This window comes from Astatotilapia calliptera, chromosome 11 (assembly GCF_964374335.1).
Source record: "Astatotilapia calliptera chromosome 11, fAstCal68.1, whole genome shotgun sequence".
Taxonomy (NCBI): Eukaryota; Metazoa; Chordata; class Actinopteri; order Cichliformes; family Cichlidae; genus Astatotilapia; species Astatotilapia calliptera.
The window spans coordinates 7,807,151-7,822,181 of record NC_137432.1 but is presented as its reverse complement, the minus strand read 5'-3'; the positions used below and the strand labels follow the sequence as shown (position 1 = coordinate 7,822,181).

The 15,031-nt window shown below is 43.8% G+C and overlaps 2 protein-coding genes across 3 annotated transcripts in view; one reads left to right on the top strand and one right to left on the bottom strand.

Moving 5' to 3' along the window:
- vps13b (vacuolar protein sorting 13 homolog B) overlaps positions 1-1,036 on the top strand; it is a 301,375-nt gene extending 300,339 nt beyond the window's left edge. For both annotated transcript variants that reach the window (XM_026183458.2, XM_026183460.2), the window contains exon 68: positions 92-1,036. In XM_026183458.2, the coding sequence (XP_026039243.2) occupies positions 92-340 (249 nt within the window). In that variant the 3' untranslated portion in view covers positions 341-1,036. The remainder of the gene's footprint in view (positions 1-91) is intronic.
- rgs22 (regulator of G protein signaling 22) lies at positions 720-14,968 on the bottom strand. The gene is made up of 24 exons (XM_026183462.2): positions 14,870-14,968; positions 14,752-14,780; positions 14,592-14,654; positions 14,330-14,512; positions 14,141-14,226; positions 13,333-13,448; positions 12,486-13,212; positions 12,218-12,379; positions 11,826-12,003; positions 10,619-10,741; positions 10,088-10,189; positions 8,953-9,147; positions 8,369-8,461; positions 7,702-7,871; positions 7,441-7,603; positions 5,823-5,987; positions 4,138-4,209; positions 3,456-3,614; positions 2,848-3,027; positions 2,574-2,762; positions 2,329-2,493; positions 1,974-2,073; positions 1,319-1,426; positions 720-1,222 (listed from the first exon to the last, which is right to left on the bottom strand). The coding sequence occupies exons 1-24, from the start codon at positions 14,889-14,891 to the stop codon at positions 1,206-1,208; spliced, it is 3,567 nt and encodes a 1,188-aa protein (XP_026039247.2). The 5' UTR covers positions 14,892-14,968; the 3' UTR covers positions 720-1,205.
- Positions 14,969-15,031: the final 63 nt, after the last annotated feature.

The following is a 15,031-nucleotide window of genomic DNA, read 5'->3' as shown; positions in this document are numbered from 1 at the left end:
TTCCTAAACCTTGATGTATGATTTAGTTAGCTCTGCTGCAGCTGGCAGGTGCAGCAGCAGTGTAACCGTGTGTGTGTGTTCTCTCTCTCAGGGCGACGGTGTTCGTGAGCGTCTGTCCGAGCAGCAGTATCGGAGGCTGGTGGATTACGTGATGCGTGCCTCTCAGTTTCTTTCCCCCTCTGCAGCTTCCCTCCAGCTGCAGCCCCCAGTGACGCTCACAGAGCCCCCGCCCTCGGTCACCAAGTGTTATCGCTACCTGGTGGACCCCGCTTTTGCAAAAGTGTTTGTCAGCAAGTTCACCATGGTGAAGAACAAAGCCTTACGCATTGGATTCCACTGATTCGTGAAAACTCACGTGTGGCTTTCAGCTTCAGAAACAATTTTTTCAATTTAATGTAAAATGTGAAAAAAACAAGTATCTTGTACTTTGACTCTTCTCATTTATGCAAAACATACATTTTGGTGTAAAAACGAGGGGGTTTTATATCGAAATGTGTTCACCTGGTCGACCATGCCTTAGACGTGTCTAGAATTCCTAGAAATTGCCTTTGAAAGATATTTTCTGATAAAGAAAAGTCACCACATAGTCACAAAGAACATTAGTGGGATCAGTTTTAATTGTGGAAAAACAAAAACAGTGGACACTAAATCCAATCAGAGCTCTGTCGCCGTTACAGATACAAATGTGCAGGCCGCAGCAGTCGGAGCCTTTCCTAACTAACCCATCTGGAAGAGTTCACTCTGCACGAGCAGCTCTGTGTGTTTACATTCTGCTTATGAGTCGGTGTCTCATGCCAATGTGAAGTGCAATATTATATATTTGTTGATGGATGTTAGATGCTAAACCAAAATGTTTTTTAAAGATGATAATGTAACACTTGTTTGACAGTAACACTGTTTTCTTTGTCGATGCCAATCCCTCACGATGCAAACATGTTAATGTTCCCTTTTGTATTGTTTCACCACTGAGCTCTACGGAAGATTTAAATCTATAATATATTAATGGAGAAACTTTTTATTAAACAAATGAAATGATCTCAAGTGTCAGAGATTTGCGTTTCACAGCGTGGTGTTTGTCACACACTCTGACATCAGTAGCCTCTGAGCTCTCGGTTTTCAGCGCTGGCGCTCCGATGACGGCGTCGGTCACCTTCCCCTGTTAAAGTCACGCTGCATGGAGTCACTCCTCACACTCTGGTTTCACTTCAGGCTCTAACACCTCCTGCAGTTTAAAAAATAATAATAAAATAAAGCCCAGCCTGTCCTGTCTAAGACAAAACGGCTGCTGAGAGAGTGTTTCTACAATATGTCCACTCACGGTTGTATCTGTTACACTGTTTGCTGTTTGTTCTGGAGGAGCGCTGTGAGGGCTGCCGGTAGCTCTGCTCGCTGCTCGCTGACTTAATGCTACGGTTAGAAGAGGACTCTGGCAGGGGGAGGAAGACGCGGTAAAAACAGCAGTCATTAAGAATAAGAAGGGCTATTTATCTGTTAAAGACATTATGTTTAGCACTCGTGTGGACTCTGTCACACGTGTAGCTGCCGCAGACATCAGTGATGATCTCCATCTGTGATCCTAACAGCATCGCTCCTCTATACCATCCCATTAAAACACCATTTGCACTATGCTTCATTTCCATGTATCCTCATTCATTATGGCCTGGAACTGACTCGTTCACAGAACATTGATAATTAATGGATGGGCTGAAGTGGCTGTTTTGGCTGAACTTTTGCCCAATGAGACAGTTCAGACATGTGGAGCAGGTCAGTTTGACAGTACTTTGGCTTCAACTGCCGCGTAATATCAAAGCCTTGGAAAATGTAGCCTGGATTTTACTGTGGGAAAAAGGCAAAATGTCATTTCATTGTTATGGTTTCCTGCATTTAATCTGAATAGTAGCAGTCAAAAACCGTGGATATGGGAGCCTAGCTGAGCTCAGAGAAAAAAGCGGTGTGTGCGCGCGCGCAAGTACCTGAGGCCGTGGAGAAGGTGGTTTCCAGCTGACTCCGTCTCCTCAGCAGCACCTCCTCTCTTTTCAGACCTGCCATATACTTGGAGTAGGACCACGACAGCTGAAGACAAATGCCCAGAAATCAAGTTGCATCAAACATGATTAGAAAAACGGTTCAATTAGAGCATCGAGTTTCTCCGTTATGGTCTGTGGTCGAGACTGACGAGGCCTTGTTTGGACTTTGTGTTGTCAGGGGGTTTTATTTTAGCATCTTGTGCTCCCACATAGAAGGATATCGTTGATTTTGGTTTAAATTCATTTTTTTGAAACACATTTTCAGCTTTACCCGCACGACAAACACATGGCAGCTCCTCACCGTCTGTGTGGGTGTGAACAACACTCTGCTCCGTGTGCTCGACTGCTTTTTCTCACTTCTTTCTTCTGGTTCATTTGCTTCATCTCGATCATCATCATCCCCCTCCTCCTCATCATCTTCGTCATCCTCTTCTGTAACACTGGTCTCTTGACTCTCCATGTCTTCCTGAACAAAGAGTTAGATTTTTGATTAAGTTTTTTTTTCCCCTCACAGATTTTTATGTTGTGTCGCTGTCATTTCCTCACCTGGGCTCTCCTCCTTCCTTTGTTTTTCTCTTCCTCCTCCTCTTCCTCCCTCCTTCTCTGTCTCCTTACTCTGGCTCTGTGCTTGACTCGTTTCTCCTGCAGCAGAGGAATAAGTTGCTCCTCTTGGATGCTGCTGATAAGCTCCTGAAACTCGGGCCAAAACTTCAGTAATTCATCAAACACTGACATCTACGGGCAGAGAAGAATAGCTTGAAGCACACATACAAGAGAAAAAAGTCTGTAAATGTTCGACCCGCACATGCGACGCGAGTACCTGAGCCTCTCGAAAGATGTAAGGGCCCAGCTCGTGGCGTTTCTCCAGAATGTGCTGAGCCTGCTGGGGAGGAATGTCTATCTGCAGGGCCGGGGGCATGGAAGAGTTGATGAAACAGCTGATGATTGTGGAGACTTTTTGCTGGATGGTGGCATCATCACTGTGGGAATGACAGAGGTCCTGCATTCAAAAGCAAAGAGGGAAAAGGAGGAATGAAAAGTAACATGGGAACAATTCTGTGTTCCCACTGTTCCACAAATGTTTGCAATCATTGAGGAATTTTTGTACCGAGATAGGAAAACTAGGGCTAGCTTCTTTTTTTGTTCCATATTCAAACTGCACATCAAGCATTTCTTACATTATTTTTGACTTGCTTTTAGAGTTGGACTCACAAATCATAGATATTGGCTCAGATGTACAGTAACACAAGTAGGTTTGGCTAATAAAGACTTCTAAGCAGAGAGGGCAAAGTGTTCATTTAGAAACAGCAGTCAAATTTTAACAGACATTTCAAAGATCCACCGGTGCCTGGTTCTGGTTTACAGCTGAGGGAGACGAGAAAAGACTGAGAAAGCATTTGTTCTTATAGATATTACAAGATATTTTACCTTGTACCTCTGCACCTCTAACCAAAAGAGCACATCATTCTCCAGGAAGCCTCCCTTCGAGTAGACGAAGTCCTGGAACTGCTGGCAGGTGACAGGGTTGAGCAGGGTTTGTCGGAACAGCAGGATCTCTTTGGTGGAACTCATCCACAAGCCCTCGGCCTGCAGGGACACATGACGCAGGATTCCTTGGGTTATCTGTGACACGCCGTCCGCCATCACCTACCCCGATACAGTTCAGGGTTCTCCTGTACAGCGGCTGACCTCTGAGTTCCACTCTTAGCTCACAGATACTGAGATAATGATACTCGTTATTTGCCAGTGATGACATCATGATCATAAACGTGATGGTCACAATCATGTATGAAAACGTCTTCCTGTAATCATCCTGCTCCCAATGTGAAATGTACATGTTTTATATCTGTGTCCTGCGATGAGAGGACGGGAACAGAGCTGTGTGGAAATCACTCCAAAAACTATTAAAGGAAGGTTAGTAATGATGCTTTAATCTTATTTATTCTGGATCCAATTTGAGAAAACTAACCCCAAGGCCAAAATGGTGTCTGACAAAGCCAGTGCTTAAAGCCAAGTCATGAACTAAATCGCACATGCTTTCAGGCCAGGAAATGCCTTATTTTTATCCATTTAAAAAATATCCAGCTTCCCCTGGAGGATTTCTCCTTACCTTCCAGGCTTCTTTTCTTGCTCTGCGTTGACGGTGGACGTGCTGTGAGAGCCTGCCCGCCACCTCTTGTGGCTGCCACACACACAAACACAAACACAAGCAAACAGGTCCAACGTCAGAAAGGGAGTATAACTAGGAACACTTCTCAGACCTCTCTACTGCTCCCTGTTGCTGGCTGTAACCAAAGCTCTGCCTGCACTTCTTTTTTTTCTTTTTTTTTAGACCTTTAACCTGCCCCACGTCTGCATTTCCTTCTATCTCCTCCTAGCGAGCTCTTTAGTTCCCTGATGTCATCCGTCTCAGACGACCTCGCCGTCTTCCTCGTCACCTCTTAACCAGCTTTTCCACCTTCCGCTCGTCTCCTCCTGCACGGTGTAATGCTAAACTGTGTCTGCCTCTCATTACCTAATGAGAGGATCAGTGTGACTAAACTTGATAACATAATGAAGCAGAATCCCAGGTTTATGGGTTTCCACCTGATGAGGCAACCTGAGAGAGTGACTGCAGGGTAATTGCGCATAATGGTTGCTCACGTAACATTAATGTGCGCCTGACTTCCTATATCAGTTTGCTCTCAGCACCATTACACTCCAGGAATCAAACACGTGCACGTGGTACAGCTGAAGCAGAAGATCAAAGGGGGTCAAAATCACTTCTACTCTTTTTAATCATTCAGTGTCTTAAATCTCCTGACCTTTGTTAAAGAGGATTCTCTGCAGCATCGTTAATCTCAGTGTGCTCTGCTGACTTCGGTGACATCATGAAAGCGTATTAGAAGGCTGGATGTGTGCAAATAAACACAAGACAACTAGGAAATGTTGTAAGCTTTGCAATAAGTGATATTACAACAAATATTCAGCAAAACGGAAGAACAGTTCTCACTCAAGTGTAGGCTTCAGGAGAACAGTTTGCATTTACTTTACGACAGATATTATATATCATGACGGAGTTTATGTACAACTAAACTCTCATTAGGCCAGAGGTCTCTTTAAGAGAATTTTCCAGGTGTTTTACTCGAAACTGCAAATATCAACATGCTGAGGTCGCTGAAGTCCAAAGGATACTTCCCTATGGAATGTTTTTACAGCCGATCCAGTATTCAAACTTTGTCCTGCTGTTCAGGGAATCACCAAAATCTGTATACTTCACTCTGGAGATTATTTTGTATTAAAGGCACTTAAAGTTTAAAACCTTTTTAAAGTTAACTAAAGCTATCAGCAGCACGTGCACAAACTGCCATGACTGTGCAGTTTGCTGAATAGATGCCAGGTGAAGCTGAGCGACAAACGGGCCATGCTTTTGTAAAATACCTATTTTTACTACAACACGTACCAGGAATGAATGTAACCTATAACTACATCATTAAGAACATGTTCTGTTACAACAGCGGCCTGTGAAAGGCAAAAAGGAAAAGAAATAAGGCTAAAAATATCTTTCAAATGCCTTCAGAGGTCACAGCAGCCAACCTGAGAAATTCCAGTTAGAATAGAAAAATATGTCCTTAGCTTATGATTGATGTAATCACAGTACTTAACTTTCGCCCTTGCACTCACAGTGTGTATAAATTCCACTGTTACTAACCATTGTTTTTCTCAAGTAATGGACCTTCAGTATAACCTGCATGAGTCAAATAGCTGATGATTCACTGGCGTCTTTTGTAAAGGAAAGTGTGAGAGTATGTCCACCTCTGGTCTGCGTTTCTGCCGTTCGATGAACTCTGTTGTGGACAGAAACAGAGGCAGCCATGTTTTCTCGATGTGATTCCTCACGACGTCCTGGATCTCCACGACGACTGGGTTTGAGAGGCACTCCAACTTCAGACGCTCAATTCCACCTGCCAAATGCAAAATCTGCACACAGACACACAGGAAAGAACACGGGGGAGTGCCGGCTCATGGCTGCACGTGTTTGAAGCAGACTGAACGGACACGTCTATAGATTTCTATACGAGGAACACATGATGGTCGAGGTGGACGGGAGAAAGAAAAACTGCCCACAGTGGGGAAACCCCACTGACAGCACCTCTCCTTTGTGCTTCCTGCTGTGCTCTTCTTCATTCCCACAAACCCACTGCTCTCTTCATCTCCCCTCTTTCTGCTTTCTGTCTTCATGCATCGATTTGGCCGTGTCTCTCTTTTTATATCTCCTTTATAGTTTCTCTCATCTCATTCTGCACGCACACAGGCACGCGTGCACGCATACACTCGCTTCAGAAATGAGAACCAGTCATGGCACCGCGGTGGGAGTGAGCAGATGAAAGGGGGCCAATCTGTGACTGGATGACTGAGTGACTGAAGAATGAAGGGCCAAAGCAGTAAAGCTGTCAGTCTCTCTACATTGCTCACGCAGACAAGAACCAACACTGAGATGCAAGAACGGCAGCCAGGCCCGATCCTTCCACTGGAATTGGCTTTCTAATTCAAATCCTCAGTTCAAATATTTATTCTGATGGTATTTATGAGATGAGGATGACTAAAGAAAAAAAAATCAGACAAAAGATTCATGCCAACAAGTGCGCTGCATGCCTATCTGAACCCAAGAACAACATCAGACTATTGTTTAACTGCAACCGCTGTATGTATGCAGCAACCCAGGGATGAGACAAATGAATAGAAAAAAGATAAAATAGTGGCAAAAATATCTAACATCAACCTTTTTGCGTGGCAGTTGTACAAATTTCACTAATAGATTCTCTCATTACAGCTAAAAAAAATCACATCAGAACCAGCGTCCTGTGACACGTAAGAAAAACAAGCATCTCTGTGGGCCCAAAGAGAAAACCACGCCAACCGCTGCATGTCCCATCTACTCATCCTGACTACGCACCACACCCTCGTGGAGTAATCTTAGAACCCAGAAACCTCATCTCCCACTATAAACGTCAGGACAGATTTCATCCTACTGTCCTCGTTGCTGGAGCTGATCATCTCTGTCTTCTTGGATCCAAACATTCTCCTCTTCTTCTCCTTTTAATTCCAACCATGTTCTCTCATCTCCCGCTCGCTGCCAACACCCCGCTGTCAGAGCTGTCAGCGTCAAGTCTGCAGGAGTCCCGAGGAGGGAGATGGGGGAATTGTGTGAGAGCTGCAGCAGCCTCTGTTTATCAAATCTGGATGCTGATCCTCAGCTGGAGCTCAAATCCCATCTTGGAATAGTCATGTCACGGGCGGCCTGTTCCTACTTCCTCTGTCTCTGTGAGGCTTTACCAGGAAGTTGACAATAACTCATATTCTTTGGAGTTGCTACTGAGCCAACATGGGTACGTTTAACATGGTTTTAAAATATTTAGATGGGCTGACTTACATCATTCTGTTGTTCTGTCATGGCAGGGCTGTCAGGGCCAAAGAAGTACTTCCTGTTGAGGTATCTGGCAGCAATCCATGCTGATCTCTCCTGCCTGATAGCCTTGTGCTGCCGAGGAGTCCTCCTATACTGCTCCAGATCCAGCCAGCACATCAGATGGATACTAAACAAAAGCAAATCCATTGGATGGTGTTTCCATATATATTTCATATTATAACTGTTTATGAATATTACAGGTAAAGTCTAAAATCTGCAGTTCACCTGGCGTTCTGATTTTGTAGGAAAGACATGAAGTGCCCGATCTCATGGCGGTGACGAAGTAAGGAGCCTAAACGGTAACCACGGTAATTTGGAGACACTCTGGACCAAGAGTCAGAAGTGTGTGTAGGTGTAATAGATGAAGCAGATAGCATGGAGCTGCACTGCTCCCCCTGCAGGACAGATGCAGCGAGAGGAGAGGAAGATGGAAACAGTGGGACGGATAGTGTCGAATCTAACTGACCACTTAAAGCACTTTAGACAACCAGACATTTTCACCCATTCACACAAAGATTCATCCAGCACTTCATCACTGAAGGTCCAGTTTTAAAATGCAAGCTGAGGACAAATCCTCAGTAAAATAAAGCTTTAAAGCTAAATGATGTTTCTCCTGCAAACCATGCTACATCCTGCCTCCTAGATGTTCGAAAGTCACCCTAAAGACCATTTGTTTTTGTTTTTTTTACCAGCGGTATGACATCATTGCAAATAATGCATCTGTGCCAAGTAAAGCAGTCTCATAGCAGTAGATAATCAACATTGTTACTAGGCAATACATTTTCACATTTATGTTTACACAGCCGTTTCACGCTCGCAGGTGTGTTTACTGCCTAATAACTCTCAGTGCGAGCATTTTATAGATCTTATTACTGCTGGATGCTGATCTGACCTGCTCCAGTCGCAGCTGTGATTCCTCGTACAGGCTGCACAGTTCTCTGTACTCCCAGCTGTCAATGGAGCGCACCTCCTCCTGCACAGCTACCTGCACACACACACACACACACAAAAACTAAGCATTAAATATTTTCACGACTGATTTATCATTTAAATAATTTTTACAGTCAGAAACATCTGAGTGTCCATATTTCAAGGTTCTGAAATGTGAGAATTCGCTGCATTTCTTCGTCTTTTATGCTTTTAAATTAAAGTGGACAGTGTGATGGACACTTTCTGAGTTGCAACTATCTAAATCCAATCCGCAAGGCTCTTTAGGAAACCTTACCCTCAAACTAACAAGCCTGATCGGTTTGATCTTTCTGGATTTCTAAACACAGCAACATAAACACTAGCACACACATGGGAAAGTCACTTTCTTGCTTGTCAAAAACCAGATGCTTATCCATGTTTAAAGCAATCTCTCCTTTAATTAGGCCTCAGTGTAATCAAACCTTCAGAAATACTCAAGGAAGCCTAGTTTCTCCACATAAACTGAAGTTTATGAAGCAGCGTGTGCTAATGCAGCGCTGCGGTTACCTGCTGGAAAGACTCTGTGTCCCTGTTGACCATCGTGGTCCACGCCTCCACCAGGATGTTCAGTGCGTGTTCCTCGACCCTGTCAAACAGCTCCTCAAACGGGGGCATCAGTCTGTCATACACCTCCCTTCTCAACTTCTCATCAACACCAAAGCGCCTCCTGGCAGAGCTGAAAAGATATGTGGAGTAAAGGAACTGAGGAGAAGAGAGGAGACAAGAGGCGAGGAAAGAAGGAGTCATAAAACTGTATTAAGGTCAGAAACGTTTCTCTTCACCACCGCTGCGCTCTCTCGCACACAGTCTTCACTATCGCTCATCACTGCTGCCCTCACACCACATAAATGTCAGTCAGTTACCCCGCTTGGCCTCAGAATTATGGAAAGATCATCTAAATGTCACTGCTCTGGTGAACTAAAGGTTAACTGAAGGAAAATAGGTTTCACTGTGAGGTATTCTGGACCAGAACTGCCTGCTTTCCTCCCTGGGCCAGCTGCAGTCAGGCTGGGTGGTTCTGGGTGACTGGACTGGCGCAAAGCTGGGGGGGTCTGACTCACTTGTTTTTATGGGAGTTTAAATCTCTCCGCTTAGTGTGAGGGGGTGAAGAGGGCTGAAAGAGAAGCAGAGAGGAGAATGGGAGTGGCAAGCTAACAGATCACGTACACAAGGGCAGGTGAGTGTGTGTGAGTGTGTGTGTGTGTGAGTGTGTGAGTGTGTGTGCGTGCGTGCGTGCGTGCGTGCGTGCGTATGCGTAAAAGGGAGAATAATAGAAAATCTAATACACAACCTCTGTTTTATTGCCTTTTAACTACTGGCTGCTTATTTAAGACATCTGATCTCCTCAGCTTTACCTTATTATAACTGGTGATTTTTTCCTGGCATCCTCTCTAATTGAGCTCTCTTTATCTCTCTCAATATTTTATTATTCTTTTATTAGAGGCATATAACCAAATACACCTAAATATACAGACCCAAGATTTCATATTTCATGCAAAAACACTGCATGTGCTTCTTGTTTCCTGCAGTAACTGTACTAAAAAGCCAACATTAGCATCAAACTGAATGAATTAGTGTCATATCTTTGTGTGGTGCATACACACTGACAGTGATAACAGCTTGTGTGTTTGTGTGTGCTGACCTGTGCCTCTCTCTGCACTCTGTAAGGGTCCAGACCATCCTGGTAGAAGAGCTCACGGTAATACTGCAGGTCAGTCCAGAAGTAAAGTGCATTCACCCACAGCTGGGACAGGAAAACAGTGTTGAACATGTCAAAAACCCTGTCAGCTGACTTATATTTACATGTACTTCAATCCATTAATGTGAATTTATAACGGTTAGAGCACAAGTTAGTGGTTGGGTCAAGCTTTAAAAAGAAACAGTTTCCATACATGAGCCCAGATTCTTAATCTATGTGGCACAGGGTAAAACATAAGCTACACATAATTGTATGAAGGAGAATGACAGCAATGCATTTCACAAACAAATAGCACAAAGCACAAAGCAACCTGCCATCATCTACAGCAGCACAGCACTGTGGAGAACTGCAAACAATAGTCTTAGCTGCTCAGCTGAAGAAACTCTTTGGCACCACTTTTAAATTACCTCGAGCTTCTTTTTTTCTGCCTCATGTTCTCTAAAACAGTTCGTTAACATCTGCAGCTGTTTGTACCTGGTTTCCAGATTGTTCGCAGAAGTGTGTGAAGTATGAGCCAGCACGAGACTCAGCACAAAGAGCCTGCAGCATCTTTTCCATCATTGTGGTGCACTGTAGTTGACTTCTGCTGGACATCACCTGATGAAATACAATACAAAAACTTTAAATGCAATATAGCGTTTATATAAAATAACTAGGTAAAGCTGGAGTGAAAACTAGTTGATTTTCATTTGTTTTGGCTTTAAAATTATTTTCCCACAGTACATTGTTTAGTCACTACAAAAATCTATCAAAACAGGTGAATCCTTAGCGTGCAAAGACACAGCTTGAATAGTTTTCCCGTTTGTCTCTGTTTTGTATGTTTTTAGACTGCAAAAGATGTTTGATAAATCACTTCCTGCAGTGGTTCACAAATCAGGAGATGGCAGTGGGAGAGGACCCCAGCAGGGTGTAGAGTGCATGCAGGAGGAGCATGGATGACTAGAGGGAGAAACTACCAAGTTGAACAATTTATACAAGTATAAACAAGATGTGGCCATCGGCACAGAACGCTCGTAAAGACCGTGTTTTGTGGTTTACCGACACTATTTTATCCCTGTATGCACTTTCTCAACCTGCACTGATATGAGTTAAAGATGTGAACACTCTGCAGATGCTCATCAAAGGTCTCAGTATGTTTCAAATGAATCACGCATATGAGGCGGCACGGTGGTTAGCACTGTTGCCGCACAGCAAGAAGGTCTTGAGTTCAATTCCACCATCAGGCCGGGGTCTTTCTGTGTGGAGTTTGCATGTTCTCCCCGTGTTTGCGTGGGTTCTCTCCGGGTACTCCGGCTTCCTCCCACCGTCCAAAGACATGCAGCTTGTGGGGATAGGTTAATTGGATAATCCAAATTGCCACTAGGTGTGAATGTGCGAGTGAATGTGAGTGTGAATGGTTGTCTGTCCCTGTGTGTTGGCCCTGCGACAGACTGGCGACCTGTCCAGGGTGTACCCTGCCTCTCGCCCTATGACTGCTGGGATAGGCTCCAGCGCCCCCCGCGACCCTGAAAAGGATAAGCGGAAGCGAATGGATGGATGGATGGATAAAATCTATCTTTTAATCCTTTTTTACTGCTGACTGATAAAAACTCTGGGTTGTTTATTCATGATGCTTTTGTGGGCTTGATTTCCTGCCATAAAGCTTATAAGCACATAGTAACATATATCTCAATACACCTACCTGTGTACGGACAGTATGGGAAGACTGGGGCGAGCTGCTGTCAGTTCGTAAGAACGTTGAGCAACAGCGAGGCTGTGAGCCCAAAGAAGAGCTGTAACACCACCCTGTCCTCAGCTCCACATCAGAGGAGTTACTATGGTCTTCCTGATGGCACAGAGATGTCCAGAACCGAGGAACCCTGCAGAAAAGAGAGGGGGCATAATTTCATTAGAAGATTTAGACACATGCAAAATTATAACATATGAAAACCCAGTTTATACAGAACACAATCAACAATTATACAAGACAACAAAATAATAAATGTAATACAGGAGTAAATGTAAAGGTCATTTTTATGGATGCATTCTAGACACAGTCACTGACATTTAGAAGATAAACACTGCAAATCTCACCAGTAGTGGAGCAGAGGCTCAGTGAGGCAGGTCTGAACTGAGCGCAGTTTGTCCTCTGTCCAGCAGGGGGAGGTAGTCAGTCCCAGTCTGGAGAGCAGCTCCGCATTCAGACTGAACTGACTGCTGCTCAGCAGGTAGCAGCTTCTCATGAGAACCAAATACCTGAAACAATACCACATTGAAAATTTATTTCACTTAACAAAAGACAATAAATTCTGCTTGAATATTTAGAACTTTTCGAGCTGCAGAATAAGACAGGTGTGTTTACCTGTGCTTCCGCTCTTTGTCCCGTGCAGCCTTCAGTCTCTCTATATCCATCCAGAGATTAAGGAGCTTCTCTCCTGACGTTCCTTGTAAAAACTCCCTAAACTTATCCAAGCTTCCATAGAAACCTGTATCATTGCAACAAGTATAAGGGACATCTTCCTGGTTTGTGGCTCTGCTCCCCTCTTCCTGATCCTTCTTATCCCATCCACACCCCCTCTTGCCACGTTGACTTCTCTCTTTCTCCCCCTCCAGTCTTCCTCTGTTGAGATGTCGGTTAAGGTCACATTTACAGGATCTGTCTGTGCTGCTACAGTTTGCCTGATCTCCTGACTTGCTGAAGCACTCCCAAGTGTCTGCCTGGTTCGGACCATCCGTTACATTCATTGTGTCTTTAAGCACCTGTTCAGTCACTTGGACAGCCAGGTACTCCAAGTGTTGTTCGGGAGAATGAGATGCCAGGCTACTGATCTCTTTTAGGTGTTTCTCTTTACTAACAGATGATAGCCCAGAGCAGACACCCAGCTCTGTTTGTGAGCTCTTAAGTTCCTGAGGTTTCCCACTTTGAAGGTGAGCAGAGGAGAAACCTGATGAGGACAAAGGGGGAAAGGAACACAGGCTTTCTGGCTCAGACCAGCTGGAGTAACATCTGGTTGAGTCACTGCTTTTTGGAATAAGTTGTTCCTTTTGCAGAGATGTTAGACATGTAAGATTGCGTGTGCTCATAAACCCTGAGATGTGAGGAAATAAAAACATGGGACACACATAGTTCTTATTTTTATACTCACAGGATACAAACACATTTTGTTTTGCTGCACTGCGGGACAAGACATTTACTACATTAGTATTACCCGTGTTTAATTTTAAGGAACGCAGTTGAGGGGCTGACAGGGTGGTCCGAACTGAACTGCTTTTCCTTCTGTGAATACACAAGTTTGGGTCCCACTGAAGCAGAAGCTTGGCTAGTCTGGGGAAAATCACAGAGAGAGGAGGCACTGCCAGTTGGAAAATACACAAGCAAGATTTCTTAAAAACATTCTTTTTTTTTAATTCAGTTGAATTCAGTTTTATTTAAATACAATATCAGTTGTCTCAAGGCCCTTTTTATTGTAAGAAAAAGACCCTACAATAATACAGAGAAAACCCCACAATCAGATGAGAAAGTGCTTGGCAGCAGTAGAAAGGAAAAACTCCCTTATAACAGGTAGAAACCTCTCAGGTAGGCACAGCCATGTGCCACAGCTGGTGAGGCAGAGAGACGAGACAAAAGATTCAAAAGAATGGCCTGTAAATGGCTGCTGTTGTATTGCTTCTTCTATGTGCAGCCTATAAGTTAGCATGGCTCTCTCTGCAGAGATTCTTGAAGCCTTTAGGCTTCTTAAAAGACGGAGAAGAGATTAGTCTCAGATCTGAAAGTAGCAATCTTAAATCGATACTTCTTTTAGAAGTTAAAACACTTGCAAACTAAACTAAAAAGAGACCCAGACTTTACTTGTTCATCATAAAATAAGGAGACAGCAAAGTCAGCATCAACTGTCTGGATACTGCAAAGAAATCACATTTCATAGGTAAAGAGAAAATGTAGGTAAAAATGAGATGAAACTTGCCTGCAAAACAAATGCATTAAAACATTTGTTTCAACAGGATTTAACACTTTACCTGTATTCATGATAACAATCACTTTGAAGGAAAAAGGGGAATCTTTCCTTTTTGATCCACTGCATTCCTCGCTCTCTGTCCAGGCACTGTGAATGTCAGGGACAAGTTCTTCAATCCAGTATAGAGATTTCTACCCCTCCATACAAACACACACAAACACACACAAACATTTTGCTAGCAGCTACTTACACAGACAGCGTAATGATTGTCTATTGGGGGCATTTTGGTGAGCAGTGACGGGTCAACAGCAAGAAGCTGTGATTTTCTGTTGTAAAGGGCTGATCGGATTCTTGTGGAGACAAACTCTACCGCTCTACTCGCCATCTCAAACAGCCCCGTCTCCCGGTTGTACCGCAAAGCCTCTGGGAAAGACTGGCAAAAACATGCGAAGGTAAGAAAACTGCTTTGAGCCATGTCAAAGTTCTGCATATCTATGTCAGGCCTACATTACCGGCGCACTTAGGAAATCATTGAAGAAGTGAGCCAGTACAGCATCAGAGGCCAGAGAGCTCTCCTGTGTGAAGATCAACATTAAAACGCTTAAAAAACAAACATTCTGTCCGAGCTGTAACAGACTGGGGAAAATATGAGGAATCTAAACTTTTACTCACAAAACTGTCCACAGTAAGGCGGAGAAACTCTTGCAAAGAGAAAGAAAAACTCAAATTTCCAACACGCTAGTTGTAAAAACATGAGTAAACTGAGATGTGTTTAAAGTGCTGCTCTTACCTGTTGAAATGAATCCACACATGCCTTTCCTTAAAAATAAAAATGGCAGACAGTACTTTCAGACGGGCTTACTCAGAAAGTCAAACTCAATCACTGTGAGTCCAGGTTGCTATGGAAGTGGACGCATTTTCAAAACACGGGGGGGCAGTAAAAGTTTAACCA